This window comes from Stegostoma tigrinum, chromosome 10, assembly GCF_030684315.1.
Source record: "Stegostoma tigrinum isolate sSteTig4 chromosome 10, sSteTig4.hap1, whole genome shotgun sequence".
Classification (NCBI taxonomy): domain Eukaryota; kingdom Metazoa; phylum Chordata; class Chondrichthyes; order Orectolobiformes; family Stegostomatidae; genus Stegostoma; species Stegostoma tigrinum.
The window spans coordinates 48,085,687-48,110,393 of NC_081363.1; the positions used below are offsets into that span (position 1 = coordinate 48,085,687).

The following is a 24,707-nucleotide window of genomic DNA, read 5'->3' on the forward strand; positions in this document are numbered from 1 at the left end:
TCGCAGTGTGAGCCGCCTTGGAATTATTTGCCATGTTTCAGGTGCTATGTAAGGTACCAGAACTGTTAATTTGGATGAGTACTCCTTTTAACATGATAAGGCTTTAAATTATTCTGAGTAATGATTAATTTTACGTATGTCATACTGTCGTGACTCACTGGATAGCAGGCTGGAAATTGAGCTGCAATGTTCCTGCTACTTTTAAAAACGATATGCAAAATCCATTAACTACTTGATTTTTCAGACAAGCCTTCTGTACTTAATAAATCACTTATTATAGGTCACTTAGTTCTGAGTACAGGTCAAGAACTAAACTAAATGAAGTTTCTAACATACCTACCAGTTTGTGTGCAAAAATGGTGACGAAAAGAGCTCTAGAAGGATGCAGAAATGCTACTGTGAGATTTTGGACCAGTTGAGTGGGCAAAATCATGGCAATGCAAGTATGATGTGGATAAATGTGAGGTTATCCACTTTGGGCAAAAAAAGGAAGGCTGATTACTGAGCAGCAACAGATGGGAAAAGGGGGTGGTGCAATGATAATTGGGTGTCCTTGTACTTCTGAAAGTAGGATGCCACCTGGACCTGCATATGAGGAAAGTAAATGATGTGTTGGTTTTGATAGTGAGAAGGTTAGAGTACAAGAGCAGGTATGTGTCACTGCAGTTTTCCAGGGCCTTGCTGTGACCACACCTGGAGTTCTCGTCTCCTTATCTGAGGAAAGATGCTCTGGCTGTTGAGGGAGTACAAAGAGTATACCATACTTCGTCTTGCTATCACAGGACTGACACATGAAAAGAGACTTGATTAGGGCTATCTTCACTTTAGTTTAGAAGAGTGAGGGTGAAGCTCAGAAACATACGAACTTCTAACAAGACCAGACAGAACAATTTCAGGAAGGATTTTCCTGCTGACCAGGAATGAGTGTCTCAGGATATGTGGTAGGCCATTTAGGATGAATTTGGTTTTTATTTTGGCCAGAGGGTGGTGAGTCTTTGGAATTCTCTGCTACAAAATGTGGTTGAGGCTAAAACCAGTTTGCAAGAAGGAATTAATTCTACGGACCAAAGGGTATGGGAGAAAGCTGGAGCAGGTTTTACAGCCAGCCATTATTGCCTTGAATGTCCGAGTCGACTCAAAGGCGTAGGGGTGGCACTACTGTCTCTCATTGCCAGGGACCCAAGTTTAATTCCAGCTTGGGTGATTGCAGGTTCTCCCTGTGTCTGTGTGGATTTGTTCCAGGTGCTCCAGTTTCCTCTGTTTCCATCCTTCCAAAGATGTGCAGGTTAGATGGCATGTCTGTGCTGAAGTCCTTTTGTGTCCAGGGATGTGTAGGCTACATGGATTAGCCATCAGGAATGGAGGGTTACAGGGATAGAATGGCTGGCCTGGGTTGGATGCTCTTCAGAGGGCCTTTGTGGACTGGATGACCTACTTCCACATTGTAGGGATTCTCTGATATGAATTTGGCCCTTCTGTTTTCTGTTTCTAAGTAAACTCTACAAATGATGTGCTAGTTCTTGCTAATTTGAAGGTTTTTCCTTGACCTTTTTATCTGAATACATCCATTTGATTTGTAAGAGGCACTGGATGGCTGGTTCATTGGTGAAAGATTTCTCTTCTAGCCAATTCAAAGTCACAGTTTGGAACATCGATTTCAAGGAAAGAAGATTTGGTTTTCTCAGGTTTAAAATGGCTCACTGCAGAATCTTGAGGTTTTTGGCTTCTTAAGATCTGTTGGTTTCTCTTCTCATCTGAACTAGCTTCCCTCTCTTACTTGCAGCCCGTGCTGTTCAGCTGACACACCTTGTTGGCAGAGAACCTTTTTGGCATTGGTTTAAAACTTGAGCACCAATTCCCAATCAGCTTCCCTTGTAATCTACCCCTTGGCTGCCCATTGCTGGAACCCATATCTACAGAAATGGGTTTCATAATAAATGTCAAATTGTCACTCTGAAAACATTGTCATAAATCTTTTTTTTTCCAAAGGTGGTTGTCATTTCTGTCTACTTTAAAAAAGTGCAGAAAGAGTGCTGTTTAAAGTGGCATTTTGATTTTATTGAAAACTATGCAAAAAAAGCTCAGTTTTGATGCCACATGAATGGTTCAGGGTTAGATTTCTGTGCTGTTAGTGTTGTACAGGGCTGTTAATTTAGTGTTAGAAACTTTGAAATACACGTTAGCTGAAGTAAGTTTTTGTCCGTATTAAAAAGCAATCTTAAATAGACTAGATGGTTCACTATCATGATTCCCTGCATGAAGGGGTATCCTTGAAAGATTGCATAAGAATGAGGATAAGTAAACTGAATTTAGAATGTGATCTTAATGAAACATTAAAATTTATTTTTAAAGGGCTTGACAGCATGTTCAAAGAATGTGCATCTGTTGTTCGCCTCCTCGGTGCTGTAGATAAAATTACAGTTAGACAATTGCTATAACTGTAAAGTTGTGGCCCTATAAAAAGTTTAAAGATATTAAGATTTATTTATTGTGTATTTTATGTGACACTACATTTAAAAGTATCAATTTAAAACTTAAATGCAGTTGTCACCATCTTGGGCCAGGTTGATTGGCACTCTATCTATAACCATCAGCATTAGCTTCCTGCATAACTACTTCCAGCGTAACAGGATGTACAATCTACAAGATGCACTGTGGCAACTCAGCAGGGCTTGTTCTGACAGCACCTTCTCTCTTGTGACCTGTACCACCGAGGAAGGACAAGGGCAGCAGGCAGGTGGGAAGACCGTTTCCCGCAAGTTCCCCTCCAAGCCATGTGCCTTCTTGAATTGTTACTGTATCAGTGTTTGTTTATTGTCATCAGGACAAAATCTTTTGAATTCCTACTGCAAACAGCACACATGTTCAAGAGAGTGTAATTGAAAGTGGTTTTGGAGTACTGTGATTGTGGGGGTGGGGGCGGGGGGAGGAGGAATTAATATAACAAGGTAGAACCAACAGGTTTCATGAGGGAAAAATCTTGTTTATCTAATTTCTTGGACTTTTGCTGTCGTGAACTGTGGATGTGGAGTAGCTAGACTTCAGAAGACTTTTGATAAAGTGCTGCATCAAGGGTTATTGTTGAAAGTAAATTGTTTTCGTTTGTTGATTATCTAAAAAGGAAAGTACAGTCAAAAGTGAACTGTTTTCTGGTTGGCAGTGTGCAACAAATGATGTGCTCAAGGGATCAGAGCTGGGTGCCTCAATTTGTTCGGCTACGGTTCATATAAATGACCTAGTATGTAAGTACGGTGGCTAAACTTCGTCATGAAACCGAGATGGGTAGAAAAGTTGTAAATAGCGTGGACTTGAAGGGCTGCTTGGTCTGTTTCCATATTCTAGGATTTTCATTCTATGAAGAGGATGTAAGGAGGTGGCAAAAAGACATGGATAGGTGAGTGAGGTGGGTGGGCAGAATGTGGCAGATGGAGTATGATACGAAGACTTGTGTCTGCTTGTCCACTTTAACAGGAAGACTGAAAACACAAAATGTTTTAAAGCTGAGAATTGGCAGAGGTCTGTGGTGCAGAGGGATCTGTGCATCCTTGTGCTTGACTATGTAATGCTACGTGCAGGAAGCAGTTAAATTGAATACTGTTCAATAAAATCCAATTACGGCAGATGGTGGAGATCTGCAATAAAAACTAAGTGCCATCAGCATCTTTGGAGAGAGAAATAGTTGACATGTTAGTCCCATGATTCTGCTTTTGGAATAGTAAATATTGTGTCTCTTATTAGAGTTGAGCACCAAGTAGAGACATTATGCATCGGTCACCCATCAACATTGCTGAAACTAAATCTGTACTACGATTAGAATATTGATCTCTAATGACAATTATAAGTGTAATGGGAGTAGTTCAGAAGGTTTTCTAGACTAATACTTGGGATGGGTTGTGTTTTCTCATTGAGTAAAGGATGGAGAGACGCGTGTTGGAACTGCAGGTATTTGGTTTGAATTCAATCCTGAGGGATATTAACATGGTTGATGTTGAAAGGACGTTTTGTACTGTGAAAGGCACAGTTTAAAAATAGGAGTACCCACTTAAGCCATGTGAGGGGAATTATTATTTTCGAATGTTGTCTCTTTGGGATCCTCTTCCTTAAACTGGCAGAAACAAATGCTTTGAATTTGTTGTAAGGTAGAGCTGGGTAGTTACTTAAGTGGAGAGTTAAAAGATTATTGGAATAGATAGAGTAGGAATTTGAAGTTGTAGTCAGATCATCATCTGTTCTTGTTGGAGCAAGCTCAAGGACCTAATGGGCTACTGCTGATCCTGAATTGTATGTTTGTAAGAAGGCTGCTTACCACCTCAATGGCAATTAGAAACTAATTACAAACATTTTGCTTAGTGAGCAAGTCTGTATTAAGTCTAACAATTAAAAAAAAATCAGGAGTTTATAATATTAGTATAAAATGTGTAGAAGTATTTCCAAAACTCTGGCTTACATGTAGTTTTGCTTGACTTTGTGGTGCTCGTAGAATAATTAACATCTTTTACATGTTGTGTCAAAACTAAAAAGTTAAATTGTAACATTTGGGAAAGCATAAAAATTTAAGGTCTTCAAGTCTTGACCCGTTGCATCATGTGTGTGAGAAACCTATTTACTTGGCTTCCAAATGCTATTTTTAAAATATTGCAACTGTGTTTTTGTTCGAAGAACTAGTATTGTTCTTGCATGTTTTTTAAACAGAAACTAGTCTACTCCATCCTGTGTTGCTAAGAGTGACCTGTAAATTCTGATGTCAGTTGTGGTTTTACTTTTAATTGATGTTTTTCCCCTCTCTTTTAGATATTACAGTAGACATAGCCAGAAACATGGAATTTTACGATTCTCAGTATCTCCTCATCATCATCCCAGCAGTGGTAATTGCCATAATTTTTCTGTTCTTCTGGCTATTTATGAAAGAAACTTCGTATGATGAAATACTCGCTAAACAAAAAAGAGATGTGAAATTTCTTCCAGCAAAAGTCGATAAAAAGAAAAGTGAGAAGAAAAAGAATAAGAAGAAAGAGAATCCAAATGAGAACTTGCATGAATCTGATTCGGAGAGTGCAACGCGAGACTTAGAATTGATGGATGCTTTGACACCAGATGATGAACCGCCCGTTCAGGTTGTGTTACCTGTAGTTGAAGTTTCGGCTGGATTAAAAGAAAGGAAGAAAAAAGACAAAAAATCATCGAGACCTGTGTTGGAAGAACCTTTGGGCAGAGATCCTGATGGCTTAAAACCTGCAGCAAAGAAAAGTGACCCCTTCCCTCTTAGCAAGCAACCTACTCCTCCAGAAATGTCAAGTTCTAAAAGAAAGACTGGACACAAGAAGCATAAGAATGGCACAGGTAAGATCTGGTGTCTTGATGTTTCACATGTTTAAATCTGCAGCATGGCATTGATGCATGTTTAATATGACTTGGCAAGGTGGTGTAAATTATATTCTAAGTTTGCAAACTCTTAGTCACTGAAGCAGTGGTAAAAGTGGCAATGATATTTTGCCAGCCTGTGTTCACTTTCCATGATAAAAGAGCCCTTATTCTTTTAAAAGTAAGGATTGGGAGTGACAAACGTAGAGCCATGCATTTACTTGGGCATATACCTGTCTGAGCTTACATTTGGTGCTTTTTGTCTTTTCTGGGATATTGGGCAAAAAGCCGTGAAACTTTGAATAATAAATGTTCATCCAAATTTTGTAATCAGCAATAAAGGCAGGTACTTGCTGCTGATGCTACAAAAGACTGGGAATAAGAATAGAGCAGGGTCTCTCCTGTCTGGATATTTGTTGGGGTTCTCCTAATTCTACAAGCAGGGAAGTAACTGAACAGGCTGATCACCAAATTGACAAGATGTGTACGTTTGGATTGATAAATGGTAATCTGCAAGTACAAGAAGTGAGAAATGGGTCGTCGAGCTTTATTTCAAGGGTGCTGGGCTGTAAAAATGGGGAATTAATGCTTCACTTGCATAGAACCTTGTTCAGACACCATACACAGTACTGGATTCAGTTTTGGGCTCTCAACTGCAGAGTGTTGATATTGGAAGGACTACAGCCTTGTTTCACCAGACTGGTACCAGCGCTTCAATCAAGTGTTACATTGAAGATAACTTAATAAGCTTCATTTGCTTTCCCTTTACATTTTAGAACACTAAGATCTGATTTGAGACCTGCAAAATGAGTTTGATAGATTGCAGAGAAATTCCTTCCTTAAAACGAGAATGCACTTTTAAAATTTAGAACTAGGTCATTTGAGTGTGAAGTTAGGAATTACTTTTTGTCCTCCACAGAAGTTTGTGGAAATCTGGTTCTTTTGCCCAAGAAACTGAGCATATTGGATTGACTGAAATAGCTGGACTTTTTGGATAAGGATAAGTTTTTTTTTGAGGTTGATGTACAGGTTTGATCAGCTGTGATCTAATTAAAATGTTTTAAGCTCTGTGGACTATAAATTGAGGTTACTGTGCTGGTGCCTTTGCTGGCTCAGTCCACCTGGCCGTGTTTCCCAAATGAGTAGAAAAGCTTTCACCAGCTCCAGAAAGCATCGGTCAGTGGTACCTGTCACAGTATGTTTCTGGTGAACTGTAATTTTAGACAGGTGCCATACATGCACTCTGCAGTAAATGTCAAGGATGGGCCATAAACTTGAAGATGTGGAGCTGAAGTTGGTCATTCAGTCCACCCAATCAGCCCATTCAAGGCAATCATGACTGGATAATCCTCAACTATAATTTCCCATAACTCTTGATTTAGAAATCAGTCTTGTCTCAGTCTTTAATATACTTGAATGGCCCTTGACCACTGCATTTCCATTCTGGAAACAGTATTTTTCTCTTGGTTTATCTATTTGCAAATATATATTCTTTCTCAATTTTCTGGCCGACATCATCAATCGGGGTGATTCAATGGTGAAACAAAAGAGAATTTAGGAAATTAACAGTAGAAGTATAACTGAAGATGGTTTTTCAGACATAAGGTGTAAAGCTGGATGAACACAGCAGGCCAAGCAGCATCAGAAGGGCCTAGGGAAGGGATCCTAAAGAAGGGTCTAGACCCGACACATCAGCCTTCCTGTTCCTCTGCTGCTTAGCCTACTGTGTTCATCCAGCTCTACACTTTGTTATCTGAAACATAGTTATTTCACATCTGTCATGATTCTCACCCAAAAGAGCATGTGATTTTCTCCTCCATTATTATAATGTGGAATTATGATTCCACAATGTCTGTCTATCTCCACTCCTCTATCCAGGAGGCAGTTGCAGATTATTGATCTCAATCTATAGAAAACCAAGGGCTGCTTGTTTCTATCGTTCTTCTTGTAATTTCTGAAAGTTCATCCGTACATGTGAATTGATTATTTGCAGGAATAGGACGTGAGAACAGATTAAGGAAGAACTTTTTTTTTGTAGCGTATGATACACTTCTTCTATCATGGTGCCATGAACTTTTTTGACTTTGGTAGGACTACTCAAAGTAGTGATTCTGATCTAAAAATTTTAGAGCAACCATCTGCCATCAGAGAAAAACCTGGCAATTTGCCAGTACCTAGGATTTTGTAGTAACAATTGGACTTCCCAGGTATCTGTGTATCTAATTTCTGGTATTATTTAGTTTTTTATTTGAAATCTGCAAGTGAAAATTTGGTAGCAGAAGCATTGAAGTCTTGGATGAAATCATTGCTTCTTTTTCACCTCGCCAGCTGTCCAGAATCTTGACCATCAGAACATACTGTATCTGTACCACCGAGAAGGTGGCTCACTAACTTTTTTTTGTTTCTTTTGTGAAACTAAGGATGGGCAACAAGTGCTTGCCTAAACAGTCCCCATATCCCATGACAGAATAAAAGGCAACTTTTAAAAATGTTTCCTGCCTCCTCTGGGAATGAGGAGGTACAAGTCACAATTAAGCTGGGGTGCTCTTTCATTATAGGTCCATTTTATTCCCAAACTAGTGATGTGAGGAAGCAATACATCTGCAGACATTCCACTATCCCCTTGCTCATCCCAAATGCTTACTGATGAAGGTAGAATTGTGGCTAACAATGATTTTCAGTGAAGCATAACCAAGCGTTGTTTGATCGTGGAAATCGTGATTAACCAATCATAGTATCCCAGCAATGGGACTAATTTTGAAACTTTGCCAACTTTTAGTGCAAATGTCAGAAATATAGGGTGCTGTTGCATGAAGTGTTAGTTGTAGTGCTTTCACTTTGTCTCCTGAATATGTTGGATACTTCTAATGAAGGTGAGTGCTGAAACTTTCATCTCCAAGTCAAATCAGTTGTGAGAAATGTTGTCTCTTGTGGTTTGTTCCTTGTTAGAAATTGTATGACCGTAGCCCTGCAAAAGGGGCGTAAGCACAGCATTAGATGAGGTTTTTTTTCTTGCTGTGTTGATCCCACCTGCTAGTGTGTTGCAACTCCAAATAAAATCACTTGTGTCTTTCCAGAGCACAGAATTGCTATAGAAATTGAAGTTAGTGTTGTAACATTGCAACTATGTAACCTTATGTATCTATTCTTTGTTGAGTTAACTGAATTGCTAGCTTAGCCAGTTGACTTATTTTAAAAAAAATTTGCTTTATTTTTAGCTGCTTCTGTCTCTGAGCAGTTTGATAGCTACCAGATTTGTCCAGACAGATTGGAAATTGCTGTACAGTTTGCAGAGTCGAAAGGGCAGGGATCTTTATGGAGGCAGGACAGTAAGTTTTTTTTTTCCCTTAGAACTAGGATGCTTTAAGATTTCATTGTATGTGTCTATTAGGAGTGTGAAATTTGCAGTATATATTTAAATGATAATTTATTAATAAAAAAATCCTATTTCCCTTTAGTTGTATGCAGTGTAAGTTGCTCAGTTGCTATTTCATGTATATTTGCCACTTAGCCTGTTAAAATATGTCTTTTAAATATAATAGCTATCTGTTGCTGGAGGTCTCCTCTTCAAAATGACAACTTTATAAAAGGCAACCTGTCTTTTTGCTTCTGAGGTTATCTGTTCAGGCAGTAAAATTCACACTCCCCGACTTGAATTATTCTTCAAACATAGGTTCAGAAAATGGTTATGTACTAAGGTTTCTATAGACTATATATTTTTTCCCCCCCTCTTTAAAAGAATCCTAACAAGTCAGCAAAGGCCCTTTCTTTGAGCCTTGTGTAGAAAATACCAAAAAAAGCTGTAGTTTTACCCCCTTTAATTGAGGTGAGGGCTGGTGGTGGTGGTTGTGGTGACTCTAGAATCTTTATATCCTGGGATTATCCTGCCAATTGATAATGTTATCTATCCGGTTCACATACCTCCACTTGGTTTGGAAATGATCTGATGAAAATAAATATAACTCGCCATTGAATTCACATACAAGGAATGCAGCTTGGTAATCATGACAGAAATAAGCTATTAAATCAAATCTATATTTGAAACTTTATCTGGGAGCCTTTGCAGTGGAACGTTCTTACATCTATAGATGGTAATAATGAGGTGAACTAAAAGTTGCCTTGGCCTTTTTTTTTTGTGCACTGTCAAGTAATAATGAGTTTGTTACAAAATAATTCGACCTTTTCATACAGAAGTTAGTGATGGATGAGGAAGGTCATTCTCAAGATTTTCTGTCTACAGAAAGAATTTGCAGGTCGCCTGGTGTCTCATTCTCTTGGCACTTGTGCACCCTCTGCTTCCAAAAATAAACCCTGACATGGCAACCCATCATTTTTGAGAAATACTTCCTTGATTTTAGTATCTGGAGTTCTCCTAAAATACTTTTCTTGCATGAAGAATTAATTCTTCTTGAGTCCTCAATTCGACTTCTAGTTAAGTGTTCCCATGTCACATTCAACATGTATATTCTGCATTAATGTTTCCCATCATTGTGACTACTTTGTGCATCTAAATACCTCTCTGACCCCACCTGAAAAGCCAAGGTTCTCTTTAAATTTAGACTGAATATTCAAGTGTGACCAAGAGCATTCCTTTGCACCACTTTAAACTCTTGAATTACTTATAATCTCCAATTCTTGGGCAGAGATAATAACACTAAGGTTTTTTTTGAACAATGTCTCCAGCAAGTTATAGTTCTGGTTTTGTAATTGAATGGTTCTCTGTTCTGTTGACACATGCACCCAATGTAGAACATTTAAATTTACTAAAAAACTCGCAACCTTTAATTTTAACTTCTGTGGCTTTTTGCATTTCATTTTAAACACTTTAACAACTTATTAATCTATCCTGTGTGCAGTACATTACACTTCAAATTTGATCACCTGTTGTCTCCCTTAAAATTTGTCTAGTTGATATTGATAAATTGAATTTGACAAGGTGAGAAGCTGTTTTTGTTTGCTTGTTTATTAAGTAAATTAAGAACTTTGTAGCATTAAGAAGCTAACCTCTGAAATTGACATTGTTTTGAGAAGAGTGATTTCCTATTTATGAATGCTCACCAAGCACATTCATAACCTTTTAGGTAATACAGTTCTGCAAGTTACTCCTGAGTTAGCTTTCCATTGAAATTATTACACCTGTCTTGAAAGTTTGTGTTCAAACCTAGATCAAAGTCTCTCATTAATTTGAACAAAAACAAAGTTGCTGACAAAGCTCAGCAGTCTGGCAGCATCTGTGGAGGAGAAAACAGTTAATGTTTCAGGTCCGGTGACCCTTCCTCAGAACTAATGATAGTGAGTTAACAACAGCAGTGTCACTGGACCTGAAACATTGACTCTTTTTCTCCACCACAGATGCTGCAAGACCAGCTGAGCTTTGCCAGCAACTTTGTTTTCGTCCCTGATTTACAACGTCTGCGGTTCTTTTGGTTCTCATTAATTTGAACCTTTTCAAACTCTGAAAGAAAATAGTTGAAAAATTTCCTTTTTGTTCGGAGGTCGAGATTGCTGTTCTGCTTGAATGGTGCTTTACAGGTTTCGTGATTGGTTTTGGGCTTTTGCTTGGGCAAAACTTGCCTCAGACAAGTTGCAAAGGTTGTGCTTGCTGTTTTCTGAAGTGTCTTTTGTGGCATGAGACTAGATTGTGTTCCATATGTTTTTGTGCCACTTTGCGTGCAGGACAAGCTGTGACTGTCAGGATCTGAGATCACCGCCAGTTTGGTGACACATTTACAAATCTCATTGTCAAATCGGCCATCTGAGCATCCTGAACCCAAGTATAGAGAAATCAGTTTTTCTTTGCCGTGTGTGTGCATGTGCGAGAGAGAGGAAGAGAGAACTGTTTCTATTCTGCACCTATTACTGTGGCCGTACTGTGGCCGTATCCAGACCCAGTAAAACAAGTGACATTTGTTGTCACACACAGAATACCACAGTATTGTTCACCTGTTTTACCTGTTCACCTGTTTTAATGTGATCTTATTAAACATGTTAAAATCTACAAGTGTTTTCCCATTGAGCATTGAGGGGTCCGCCTCCCCCTCTCTCCCTATTTATTCCAGTTCCCTCTCCCCATCCCCCTCTCTGATGAAGGGTCTAGGCCCGAAACGTCAGCTTTTGTGCTCCTGAGATGCTGCTTGGCCTGCTGTGTTCATCCAGCCTCACATTTTATTATCTTGGAATTCTCCCAGCATCTGCAGTTCCCATTATCTCTCACATTTCAAATGTTGCTTTTCAATGGAAATTTTGCAGATGAACCAGCTCAAGATGTTCGCAGTGCACTTGTCAAAGAACATGCTGAATCAGTTCAAATGGTTATCAAAAAGCAGGAACCAGTGCTTACATCAGTGGAAACTAAACATGAAAGTGGTCTGTCAAAAAGAAAAACTGCACCTAAAAAGCAAAAGATAGAACCAGGTCAGTGTTTCTGTGTTGAGTATCCCGTCATGCCAAAACCCCACATCATACTTTTTAAAAAAAAATGTTAGTGTTTTCTGTTTGTAGTTTCAGCTTCGGTGGAGAATCTCCCATTGAAGTCCACAATCTGCGTTGCTGTGGATAATGCTGAAGGTGGCGCTCATGTGGAAAAGAGGGATACTGTGGTTGATGACAAGAACCAAGTGATCGGTAGTGGTGTGCAGAAACCTATTGCCAAGAAACAGAGGAATGAATATGATAAAGGTATTCTGTTCATGCTTGTGTTGACCAGCTGCTAATTTCATATCATTGAATATGGAACATCTTTGGTTACAGACACTCGTCTTTTTACATTTAAAGGTTGCACAACATGTTTGCAATAAATAAGAAATTTAGACAATTAAATGTTAGCCCATACTGGCCTTGAGACCACTTCTTTTTCTCAGCACAAATTGTAACTCTGTGCTGCTGATCTGCCATCATCTGAATGTAATGAAGGTTTTGACATTGGTTTAAACCTCAATCACATAATTACATTGTAATTTGAGCGAATACAAACAAACCAGAAATGATGTGCTGGATAACACTGTTCTAGCTTGCTTTGTATTTAAGTATGATGTCTCTGTAAATGAAGTTCTGTACTTAGTGTAAATTCACTTGAGGGCCACGGACATAACTAGCTGGCCAATATTTTACTACCTGTTCCTAGTTGTCCTTGAGAAGGTGCTCGTGGTGGTGAGCTGCCTTCTTGAACTGCAGCAGTTCTTGTGCTGAAGTTTGATCCACGATTCCCTTAAAGAGGGAATTCAAAGATTTTTGTCCCAGTGATAGTGAAGGAATGGTGATATTTTCCAAGTCAGGATGGTGAATGACTTGGAAGGGAATTTGCAGATGGTGTTCCCATGCAATGGGTGCCCTTCTAGATGGGAGTGATCATGGGCTTGGAACGTCTCAGGATCTCTGAATTTCTGCAGTGCATTTTGTAGATAGCAGCAGTGTGTACTGTTGTGTTGATGGTGGAGGGAATGGATGCTTGTGGATATAGTTCCAGTCTTGCGGGTGCTTTTGTCCTGAATGGTGCCAAGCTTGCAGTGTTAAAGCTGCACCCATCCAGGCAAGTGGGGAATATTCCATCACGCTTCTGACTTGTGCCTTGGAGATGGTCGGTGGCCTGTGGGGAGTCAGGTGAGTTACTTGCTGCAGTATTTCTAGCCTCTGACTGCTGTTGCAGCCACTGTTTGCGGTGAGACCACTGGATTTTCTGGCCAAGGATGTTTGTGTTACCATCCCTGGTTTTCTTTCATCAACTTTGGCCTCAGCGTTCCCTAACAACTTGTCAAGGGGTGGTGATTTATTGTCTCTTTGTAAATGGTCATTGCCTGGCATGCTTTGTGGCATGGAATGTTACTTGCCACTATTCAGGCCAGGCCTGGCCTGGATATACTCCCAGATCTTGTTCTATTAGAACATGGACTACTGCAGGATCTGAGGAGTTGGGAATTGCGATGAACATTGTGCAGTCATTTGTGAGCATCCCCACTTCTGACCTTTTTTAGAATGTAGGGACTATCATTCATAAAGCAACTGAATGCTGATAGGCTGAGGACAAGACATTTTGGGGATCTCCTGGAGCTTTGATTGACTGACCTGAAATAACCGCAACCATCTTATGCACCAGTTATGATGCCAACCAGCATAGAGTTTGCTGCCTGATACTGATTCCAGTTTTGCCAGAGCCCCTCAATGCTTGGTTGAATGCAGCCTTGATGTTGAGAGCTGTTGCTGTCTCCTCACTCTGGAATTCAGCTCTTTATCTGAATTTGAACCAAGGCTGTAATGGGGTCAGGAGCTGAGTGGCTTGGCAGACCCCAAACTGAGCGGGTGCTGCTTGATAGCATTGTTGACACCTTCCATCACCTGCCAATGATGGAGAGTAGACTGGGGTGGTAATTGGCCTAGTTGGGTTTGTCCTCTATTTTTACGTGCAGGACACAGCTGGGCAAGTTTTGACTTTGTCAAGTAGATGCCACTGTTCTAACCATACTAGAACAGCTTGGGTATGGGAGTGCCAAGTACTGGAGCACATGTCTTAGTAGTTTTACTGAAATTGTGTTGTAGCCCTGGCACTATCCAGTGCCTCCAACTGTTGCTTGATATTGCAGTGAAACAAATTGGCTGAAGGTTGATGTGATGTTGAGGACCACTGGAAGAGTTCAAGATGCATCATCTACTGGGCGCTTGTGGCTGAGGATTGCTGTAAAGGCTTCAGCCTTATCTTTTGAACCGATGTGTTGGGCTCCTCCATTGTGGAGAATGGGATTATTTACAGAGCTGCCTCGAGTGAGTTACAACATAGAACAATAGAGCACAGTCCAGGTCCTTCAGCCTACAATGTTGTGTTGAACTTTGAACTTTGACCTTAATCCTAAATCCTGTCTAACCTCCACCCCTACCTTTTATACTATCATCCATATCCTTACCTAATAGCCGCTTAACTGCCACTAATGAGGCCGACTCCACTACCGTCTGTGGCAATGCATTCCGAGCTACCAACTGAGTTGTTCAGTTGTCCGCTCCTATTCACAAATGGATGTGGCAGGACTGCAGACTCCACAGATGGTTGTGGGATTGCTCCGCTTTGCCTATCACTGAACTACTTGTGCTGTTTGGCATGTAAGTAGTAGTCCTATTTGGTAGCTTGATCAAGCTGATAGGATCCCTAGTGTGGGGAAACCGGCTCTCTTGGCCCAACAAACCCACGTCAACCCTCTGATCATCCCACCCAGACTCGATCCTACTGTACCCCACCTAATCTAGACATCCCTGAACACTCTTGGCAATACTAAAATTGCCCAATCTACCTAGACTGCATGTCTTTGCACTGTGGGAGGAAACCGAAGCACTGCGCAGGAATCCATGCAGAGAATGGGCAAACTCCATTTGCAGTCGCCCAAGGGTGGAATCAAGTCCAGGTCCCTGTTACTGTGAGGTAAGTGCTAACTACTGAGCCACCATGCTGCCCCTCCATTTTCAGATATGTCTGGCACTACTCCTGGCATGCCCTCCTGTGCTGTCCGTTAAAACGCAGTTGGTCCCTTGGCTAAAAGGTAGTGGTCATGTCAGGGCTATGAGGTTGCAGACAATTCTGTTGTTGATGGCCTACATTTGCTTCAGATGGTCCAGTCTTGAATTGCTGGATCTGTTGAAGCTAGCATTTAGTAGTGCCGCATATTGAGAATACCCCCCAGTTTGTGAAGATGGGACATGTCAAGGTCTGTGGTGGTCACTTGGACTGAAACTGCCATGATTGGCAAGGATGGGGTCAAATATGTTGGGTCTGCAGCAAGTGGTGAGGAACAATGTAGCAGCCATGTTCTTTAGGACCTGACCAGCTTAATCAGTAGTGCTGCTGCTGAGTCACTGGGAAATTGAAATCCTCCATGCAGAGGACACTATGCATTCTTGTCATTCTTGGTGCTTCCTGAGTGTTGCTTAACATGGAGTTTTGATTCATCAACTGAGAGAGAAGATGATACATGGTAACCAGCAGGAAGCTTAACCTGAAACCATGTCACTGAATGAAATCTGCAGTTAATGTTAAGGACTTGCAGGCTGACTCCATCCCAACTGTATGCTGCTGTACTGCCACCTCTGAGTCTGCCCTTGATAGGACAGGATATATTCAAGGATGGTGTTGGTATCTGAGATATTACCTTTTTAAGGTATGATTCGGAGAGTGCATCTGTCTGTCAGGCTGCTGCTTGACTAGCTTGTGAGACAGCTCTCCCAATCTTGGCACTAGCCCCCAGGAGTTGATGAGGACTCCATAGAGCTGACAGGACTGTGTTTCTGCCATTTTTGTCTTTTCTGGTGTCTATTAATACTGGTTGGTCTGTCCAGTTTCAGTTCTGAGACTTCATCGTGATTGCAACAGAGTGGCTTACTAAGCCGTTTCAGAGCACAGTTGAGCCAACAACATTGTTATGGCTCTGGAGTCACATGTAGGCCAGACCTAGTGAGGATAGCAAATTCCGTTCCTTGAAGGACATTTCAGCCAGATGGGCTTTTCCAGTTTGTTTATGGTCTTCACTAGATTCCTATATTTCCTCCTTTAATTCTAAATTTTGCTGTCTTCTGTGGTGGGATTCTAATCTGGATCCCTGTTCTCTGTTAAAAAACTAACATTTTCCTTGCTACTAGGCATTTTGAGGAAGGATCACTGGACCTGAAACTTTAACTATGATTTGTCTCCACACGTGCTGCCAGACCTGCTGAACTTTCCAGCAATTTGTTTGTTATTGACTTTGAACATGCAGAGTACTTTGAATTTTTACTGACTTTCCTTTTATGAAAATATTCAAAATGTGACTTTATTCTGTAAGTTAATTTTCCTTTTTGGAGAAGGGTAATCAACATATTTCAGGACTTAATGTATCATGTTTTTCTAATGAACTTTGGAATTGGTTGAATAGTTTTTCTGTATGCTTGTTGACTATAAACCTGGATGTTGTGATGCATAAATTTTATATTTACATCTGGAATTCATGCTCCGAAACAACAACTTTTTCAGAATACTCTATATTGAAAGTGGCTTATCAGTTGACAATCATCATGAAAAATCAAGCTAGTCATTTGAAATAGTAGGATTTGATGTCTAAATTGTTGTAATTTCAAGTATTCTGTTGTATTTCCTTCTGAAAAGTTGTGATGGATCATCATGGACAATATTTTGCAGGGAAAATCCTGGCGTTCTTTTGTGCCAGGGCCCCCAAAGATGAGTGAACTTGCAGTAATGTTGGTGATCTGAACTAATGACTCTCTACTGACATCCAGTGGCTTTCATTAGAACTCCGATCTGATTTTCTAGTTTACATGGGATATCATTTGACATGAATTTATTATTGTCAAATGACAAAATTAGGTTGTACTGGTAGTGCAAGTCAAAAGTACTTAATCAACCTGTTCAAACACACCATGACTCATTTCTATGGCAGGCAGCACTTGAACCTTGGAACTTCTGGTCTAGAGATGTGGACCTTACTACTACGGCAGTAGTCCCCAGATAGGGCAAATAAATATTGATAACTTGGTATGGGTTTCTAATTGATTGGAAGGTTTTGAAATCCTTTTGGAAAGGACAACATGACTCATATGTTTACTTAAGTATGTGATGGACTATTAGGATTGGAAGTTTGCAATGATGAAGCAGGTTCAGGGTGTCACATCTGACTTATGTTCTTCCTTTTGAGGGGGGGGAATATGTTTTTAAACTGGATTCAGAGTATAGACTGCTGCTGTACCTTGTCAGATGTGTTGTGACTCTTATCCCCAAGCTTTCTGTCATGCTACTTCGGAAGAAATTGGTTATAAGCTGAGTAATATTTTTGCCATGACTTGCTAAATTTTTTTTTAGTGCTCGGATTGTCAGTTAGAGAAGAAGAACAATGATCCAGTGGTGTCAACGTCATGAGTTTGTCAATTCTAGTATCCTGACAGATTAGATTTTTATGACTTTGACCTGCTATCTTTGAAAGGCCAAGTTGTCAGGGAAACAGACTGGGCCAAAGAGAGGAGATGGGTGCGAATTAAAGCTTGCTTTTCATGAGTTTCTACCTCCTTTTTTGAGTTTGCTTAAAAATGTTGACCATCTCCAGAAAACTTGATTTTATTAAATAGATAATGTAGTGTGGAGCTAGAGGAACATAGGCCAGGCAGTATCAGAAGAGCAGGAAAGTTGTTTTGAGTCAGACCCTTCAGAAATGGGGATGGGAACGGAGCTGGGAAATAAAGGGAGGAGGGTGGCTGTTGGGGGAAAGGTAGGTGGGGTGATGATAGGTTGGGTGGAGGTAGAGGGTTGTGGGAATTGGTTAATGGGATGGGTAGGACAAGTGAGGAAGAAGATGGTCAAGTTATGTCAGGTCAAAGAAACTGGATGCGAGGGAGGTTTGGGCTCAGGATGAGGCTGGGTGTGGGAAGATTTTAAAATTGGTGAATTCAATGTTCAGGCCATCAGGCTGTAGGCTCATGAGGTGGAATATGAGGTGCTGCTTCTCTAGTTTGTGTGTGGTGTCATTGTGGCACTGGAGGCGGCCCAGGATGGACATGTTATCATCTGAGTAGGAGGAGGAGTTAAAATGGCTGGTGATTGGAACGTGGTGCTTGTTGTGTACAGGGCACAGATGTTTCACAACCGGCCCCCAAGTCTGTGCTTGATCTCGCTGATTGCAGAGACCATATCAGGAGCGATGGAAATGGTCAACCACGTTGGAGGATGTGCAGGTGAACCCTTGTTGGATATGACGACTAGTTTGCTTGGAGGTGAAGAGTGGTTAGGAGCACTTTGTGCGGTTGTAGGCAAAGATCCCAAGTGTGGAGGGGTTAATAGGGACTGTGGAGTAGACAAGGGAGTCTTGCGGAGAGCAGTCCCTATGAAAAGCAGAATTCTCCTGTTCTGCAAATACCACCCCACCAACCTCCACATCTAGCATATCGTTCTCTCCCACTTGTGCCATCTACTATCTGGCCCCCAACATCAGAGATTTCCCTCCCTACCCCTACCTGTAAGTAATAAATCGTTAACTGTTAAGACAACGAGGCAGGTGGTATAGGAAGCCCCTGAGATTATTTGGTTAATGAGTTGGTTTTATGTGCAGAGTACAGTTGAGGTCATGGAGCAGTATTTTGCATCTGGCCTGTGCCTCTCCTTGCCTTTCAATACCAAATCCCAGTGAACAAAATAGCCATTTTTCCAGGAAAAGTGTGCTGACGTTTCTTGGACTGACTAGTTAGTGATGTATAACACACTACACCATGAAAGTGCTGATTTGAAATATATATGAACTCAAGTTTGTAGCAGTGACAGAATTTTCAATTATCCTGTTCAATGTGAGTGCTTCATGTTGAATAGAATCCTTCAAATGTTTAACTAGTGTCTGAGGAGGCACACACTAATTTTTTTAATTGTGATGCTGATTTATATTAATTTACAGAAAATGCAGATATAAAGTTTAAGGATTTTCTGTCATCTTTGAAAACGATGGCATTCACAGAGGAGGAGGCTATTTGTGTTGCTGACATTCTGAAAGAGAAAGCTGGTGTGTTTCAAGAAATGTGGCAGAAAGTAAGTGGAATATTCTCTTAATCAATTACAATGAACACAGATAAGAGGCTGTTTAGACAATCCTGTCATCCATCCAGCAAGTCCTCGCAATTATCTTAAATTTTAATATCCCCTTTACGTGGTTAGTACTTTTGATGTGCCCACATAGAGCGACGTCTCTCTTTTTCCATCCCTTTCTGAACCACAAAGGTACCTGTGATAATGGGAACTGCAGATGCTGGAGAATCCAAGATAATAAAATGTGAGGCTGGATGAACACAGCAGGCCCAGCAGCATCTCAGGAGCACAAAAGCTGACGTTTCGGGCCTGGACCTTTCTTCAGAGCTCTCTGATGAAGGGTCCAGGCCGAAACATCAGCTTTTGTGCTCCTGAGATGCCGCTGGGCCTGCTGTGTTCATCCAGCCTCCATTTTATTATCACAAAGGTACCGGTGTTGTTTTCTGGATACTTTGCCAAAGTTGCCATTGTATATCATAGTTTTGTCATGGATGTTGTAATGTAAAATTTGAATGCTTTGAGTCTTTTGTCCTACAGACTTGCCCGAATTCAGACCATTCTGGAATGTACAGTTTTCTTTTTAAGATTCTTCTGATATTAGTATCTGTGTCTGCCTTTTTAGGCCACCTTCCTTTGTTCTGTTTGAGGTGGAATCCTTTTTTTGGAAGGAATTTAACATGTTAGATGCTTAAAACAAATTAAGGATTTGGTGTATGATGTCAGTTTCTGATTGAAAGGAATTGAGTTTCCTTCCCTAGGAAAGATTGTTCACTTGACCAATATAGTCAAAAATTGTCAGCAGATTTTCGACTGAAGCAGGATCACCAGACCTGAAACACTAACTCTGATTTCTGTAATAGATGCTGCTGAACTTTTCCTGCAATTTCTATTTGTGATTTCCATTTTTTTTAGATATTTCTCTTCTCCTATACTGGGAGAATAACACAGTAAAGTGGAACTGAAATAGACAATTAGACGTGTTTCAACAATGCAAGAACTTTTAAAGGGCTAAATAGCCGACTCCTGTTTCCTGTGTCTCTGTGCCATCTGCCCATAAAAGTCTGTTTTGAATAACTCTGGATTGCTTCCTTACATTTTTGTTCCTACATGAAGCAAGCCCATCCCTTCAAGTCCACTTTATGATGGAAGTATTGGTAGTTTATTTCTGATAGTAACAACTTCTTAATTTTTTTTAATGTTCTGTACACTTATGTAACAATGGCTGGCTTGTGATCTCTCCTGCTGTGGCTCACTCGCATTGTCTCTTACTTTCTTTTTCTCCCTGTTCATAGGTGCAGTTGCTCGACTGGTTTAACTTGTTTGACATGAAATGCTATTTGGTATTACAAAAGCATTAAAAGCTTGGGTGTATGACATGGATGTTGGAACTTTTTTAAACTTAGGCCTTCAAGTTCTGTAACTCTCCTATCCACGTACTGTTTGCCCACTTGCAATAATATGCCTGTATGTTTATGCCTAAAAATATCACTTATCTGTTTCAGTTTCATTACTACAAGATGAGTAAAAGTTTAAAATTAATCTGTTTTCTTGATTCCTAAATCTATCTATCTCTCATGTCCTGTAGTATTTCCTCTTCCAAAAAATCTACTTGGACTTAGTGTTAGTCATGTTGCTTTGCAACTTTCTTTCTGCAATGTATTTCTTAAGGTTGTGATCAATGTTGAACGTGAGTATTGAGTTTGACTTCAACTGCAGCTGAACCTTGATAGACATATTCTACTATTTTGATAGTGCGTAAAGTCTCTTAAAAAGGAATTGGTTGCTTTAAAGGTAATTATCGTAAAAGTAAAACTAAATTTTCAATTCTGCAATTCTTGACTTAGTTTGTTTAGGGGAAGTTCTAATATTTTAGTTGTGATTCAGTTTCTGTTGAAACTAATTTTGAAATGGGAATATCAACACAACCACTCTTACACATCAGAAAAGCCTGAATTGTTTGTACTTAACCATTGGACATGATAATGTTAGAAAAGCCAAATAGGCCAAATAAGATGGCATGGGAACAGGAGCATGCCATTCAGCTTGCTGTGCCAATTAATTAGGTCATCTACCATGGTGCCACTTTCCTATGCCATCTTCACATTAGGTCATTAGTCTCTGGGCACTTAATAATTTCTGTTTTCCAGCAATTCACCACTATCAAATTGAAGAAATTCCCCTCATCTCAATCCATCATTAATCCTGAGTTAATGTCCACACCAGCCAGGGGAAATATCTTGCCAAGATCCACCCTGTCTCCTTTACTTATACTGCAGATAACATCCTGCAAAACATACATGTTTGTCAACATCATTTCCCTTTAAATCCATGTTGATGCTGTCCAAATGTACAGATATCTTGTAATTTGTAAGTTCTAACATGATCCTTACTACTAACATCAAAATAACAACAGGTATGTAGTTCTCCATTCTCCCTCTCTCTCGTGTAAATGGTGGGAATACATTGCGACTTTATAGTTGGCAGGGATCTTTCCAGGAGCTATTCAATTTTGAGAGCCATCAAAGCATCCACTATCTATAAAGGAGACCTCCTTTTTGACATGTTGGGATGTAGCTCATCTGGTCTAGGGGGTTTATCAGCCTTTCAATTGTACTTTTTGTTTTACTGTTGCGAATTTCTTGGTTTTCACAGGACCCCTGGTTGCCTGGTATTTCTGGGAAATTTTCTGTAATTTCCTTCTGAAGCCAGGCACAGAATAAAACTGAGTTCTCTGCACTGTAAATTCTCTGTGCATCTGTAATGTATATACACTTGCCTAGCTTGTCCCCTCTTTTTAGTTTTTCACATACTGAAGCTTTTGCAGACTCCTGTTTCTTGCATTGATATTTTTCTTTGCCTAATCAGTTTCTTGGTTATCCTTTTGGCTTCTAATTTGCTCAGAATTCTGAAGGTTACCACGTTTATTTCTGGCATTCTTGGAGTTCATTGCTTTCAAAGCAGCACTAAAGCAAATGTACTATGGATGGTCAAAATGCCAAATCAAGTCCAATAATTCAAAATCTTAAGTGCTCCACCATTTCTGGAATGAGAAACCAAGCTAACAGCTTTGGGGATAGATCTTGAGTCTTTAGCAAGGCCTCAGCAGTTATTTGAAGCACTAACTTAGCTCTTGTAATACTGAGATCAGGTTGCAATTTCTTCAGAGCAAGAAATACACTGGACTCTGCTTTTATTTTCCTAGGGACGATAGACCTGCTGAGTTTGTCCAGTGTTTTTGTTGACTTCAGAATTTCTGGATTGTTTATAACCATGATTTGTTTTGTTTTGGTTTGTTGGTTTGTTTTGGTCAATTCACTTGCATTTTACTTGATTTATCCAGCTCTGATTTCACTGCCAAATCATTGTCAGTTTTGTGTATTATGGTGTGGGAGATGTTGCATTCCTCAAGAGGATTGACATGTTTTTAATCCCTTTCAGCCTGGTGTGAAATGTGATTCAGTTCATGGACTACAACAGCAGTTACAGGATAAAGAGAAGTTGCTTCAAGCTTTACAAGATGAGGTTAATCTATCAAATGATAAATGCAAACAGTTGAGTCAGGTAATATACTTTGTCAATTATTATAGAGTTCATTGAAATGGTTTGATTTTAAGAATGTTTATTCTCCTGTATGCAGCATTTCTGAATTTTTGATTCCTGCTTGAATGTACTAATTGGAACTAAGTCAAGGTTTTCCACAATCTCATTGTAAATAATACATTCTAAGTAGTTTATGTTAACCATGTTCTAGGAAGCTACTTTATAAGTGTTCACAACGTGGAACTTTAAATGCATGTTCGAGCATACTGTTCTAAACTCAACCACAGATTGAATCTGTCATTGAGTTTAGGTGAATTCCCAGTTAATGCTGCTCACCTGTACACTGTTAAATCGTAAACTAAGCAATAAAGAGCTGCTGGATGGAACATTATCAAATTATTCATTACATCTCTAAGATAATGAAAACTGGATATGCTTGTTCGCTATTTTCAATATCAAAGTTAACATTAATTACACACCAGGGATGTGGCTGAGCAGACAATATAGGTGGTTTGAGCATAATCAGTGGGAGAGGGACATGTGGCTGCCTCCTTTTGCAGTATTTTAATGTTTCTGGGAGACACAACCTTATGCCAATGTGGGATTGTAAAAAGAATCTCAACAGCTTTGCATCTCAATGACGACTGAGAATTCAGCAGCTCTAGCCGATCAGAGGTAAATTTGGTGTATTCCATTGATCCATCTTCCTTCTGTAACTTTAGATGTTTAGCTTTTCCTCTTTTCATGTGATTTAATGGCTGTTAGTGTTAAAGGATCTATCTTGGCAGCACTTCAAAAGATTTGTGTGCTTTATGCATTTGGACCTATGGAAATAGTTCAAGGAGGGACTTCTGCGAGTGGCAGCAGAAATTTTGTACTCAACGACTGTCTTCTAGCAGGACTTGATTTTCTTTTTGATCTCTTGCCTAAGAAAATGAGGATTTATTGACCCCAGTTTTGAACTTAAGTGCACCTTTAATATCTATCATAATGGCTTAAATTTTATTAGGAGTTAGTGACTGAGAAACAGAAAGCCAATGTTGTTGAGACCAAACTGAGGGAACAGCGTTCTGCCCTTGAAAAAGAACTCGGAACATTGCAGAACAAGCTGCAAGTTAGCTACCAGGATCACATGAATGAAACTCAGATGCAGGTATGTCAGAAGAATCAATTTTTCTAATTTATATTCTGTAACAGATTAAACTTGCAATATTAATTCCATTTCACAGCATTATTTAAAAAGAGTTAATTTGCTATCACTACAGGGTTGTTTATAGATCCTATATTTTGTTTGTGGAAGGCAACAAAAGCAAGCAATCCCAAACAAAGTTAACAAGCCATTAGTAAAATTGTATCAGAGATAATGGGAACTGCAGATGATGGAGAATCAGAGATAATAAAGTGTGGAGCTGGATGAACACGGCAGGCCAAGCAGCATCTCAGGAGCACAAAAGCTGATATTTCGGGCCTAGACCCTTCATCAGAGAGGGGGATGGGGTGAGGGTTCTGGAATAAACAGGGAGAGACGGGGAGGCGGACCGCAGATGGAGAGAAAAGAAGATAGGTGGAGAGGAGAGTGTTACAAGAGAGTTGCAGTGGGAGAGATTCCCTGAGGTTGCGATTCCCGTTATCTCTGTACAATTTTAACCTCCCTGCGAAGCCTCTTCCAGGGATGCCTCACCTGAAGAAGTTACCCTCCTCCCTCTGGACCAATCTCAGGGAACCTCTCCCACTGCAACTCTCTTGTAATACTCTCCTCTCCATCTATGTTCTTTTCTCTCCATCTTCGGCCCACCTCCCCCTCTCTTCCTATTTATTCCAGAACCCTCTCCCCATCCTGCTGTCTGAAGAAGGGTCTAGGCCCGAAACGTCAGCTTTTGTGCTCCTGAGATGCCGCTCAGCCTGCTGTGTTCATCCAGCTCCACACTTTGTAAAATTGATAAAGTTTTTTTCTTTCCACAATTACATTGACATTTTATGAAGATCGTGGTTTCCTGATTTGAAAAAGTGCGCAATTTACCATCATTGTTAAATTTGGGTTTTAGTTTATTCGCAAATTAAATTGATCTCCTTTCTGACAGATTGCTGGGGAAACATGAAGACACTAATCCTTTTATGGTTGTGCATCTAAAATTTTTGGTTTCCGAGAGATTCGCTTACATTTTCTTTTTTGAAGTTCCACTTCTGCTTTCGGCTTGAAAGTGTGAAAGTGTTGTTAATTTCCAAGACTGCATAAACAGTTGCTCAAATTTAGTCAGGGAAATATATCCAATGT

At 40.0% G+C, this 24,707-nt stretch overlaps 1 protein-coding gene across 4 annotated transcripts in view; it reads left to right on the forward strand.

Annotated features, from left to right (window-relative positions):
• Positions 1 to 24,707, forward strand: part of ktn1 (kinectin 1) — a 130,221-nt gene that overhangs the window by 16,550 nt on the left and 88,964 nt on the right. For 3 of the 4 annotated variants that reach the window (XM_048537215.2, XM_048537218.2, XM_048537216.2), the window contains exons 2-8: positions 4,792 to 5,340; positions 8,580 to 8,690; positions 11,611 to 11,775; positions 11,863 to 12,039; positions 18,765 to 18,895; positions 22,331 to 22,453; positions 23,442 to 23,585. In XM_048537215.2, coding sequence (XP_048393172.2) covers positions 4,818 to 5,340; positions 8,580 to 8,690; positions 11,611 to 11,775; positions 11,863 to 12,039; positions 18,765 to 18,895; positions 22,331 to 22,453; positions 23,442 to 23,585 — 1,374 coding nt within the window. In that variant the 5' untranslated portion in view covers positions 4,792 to 4,817. The remainder of the gene's footprint in view (positions 1 to 4,791; positions 5,341 to 8,579; positions 8,691 to 11,610; positions 11,776 to 11,862; positions 12,040 to 18,764; positions 18,896 to 22,330; positions 22,454 to 23,441; positions 23,586 to 24,707) is intronic. The other variant, XM_048537219.2, reaches the window with a different exon arrangement.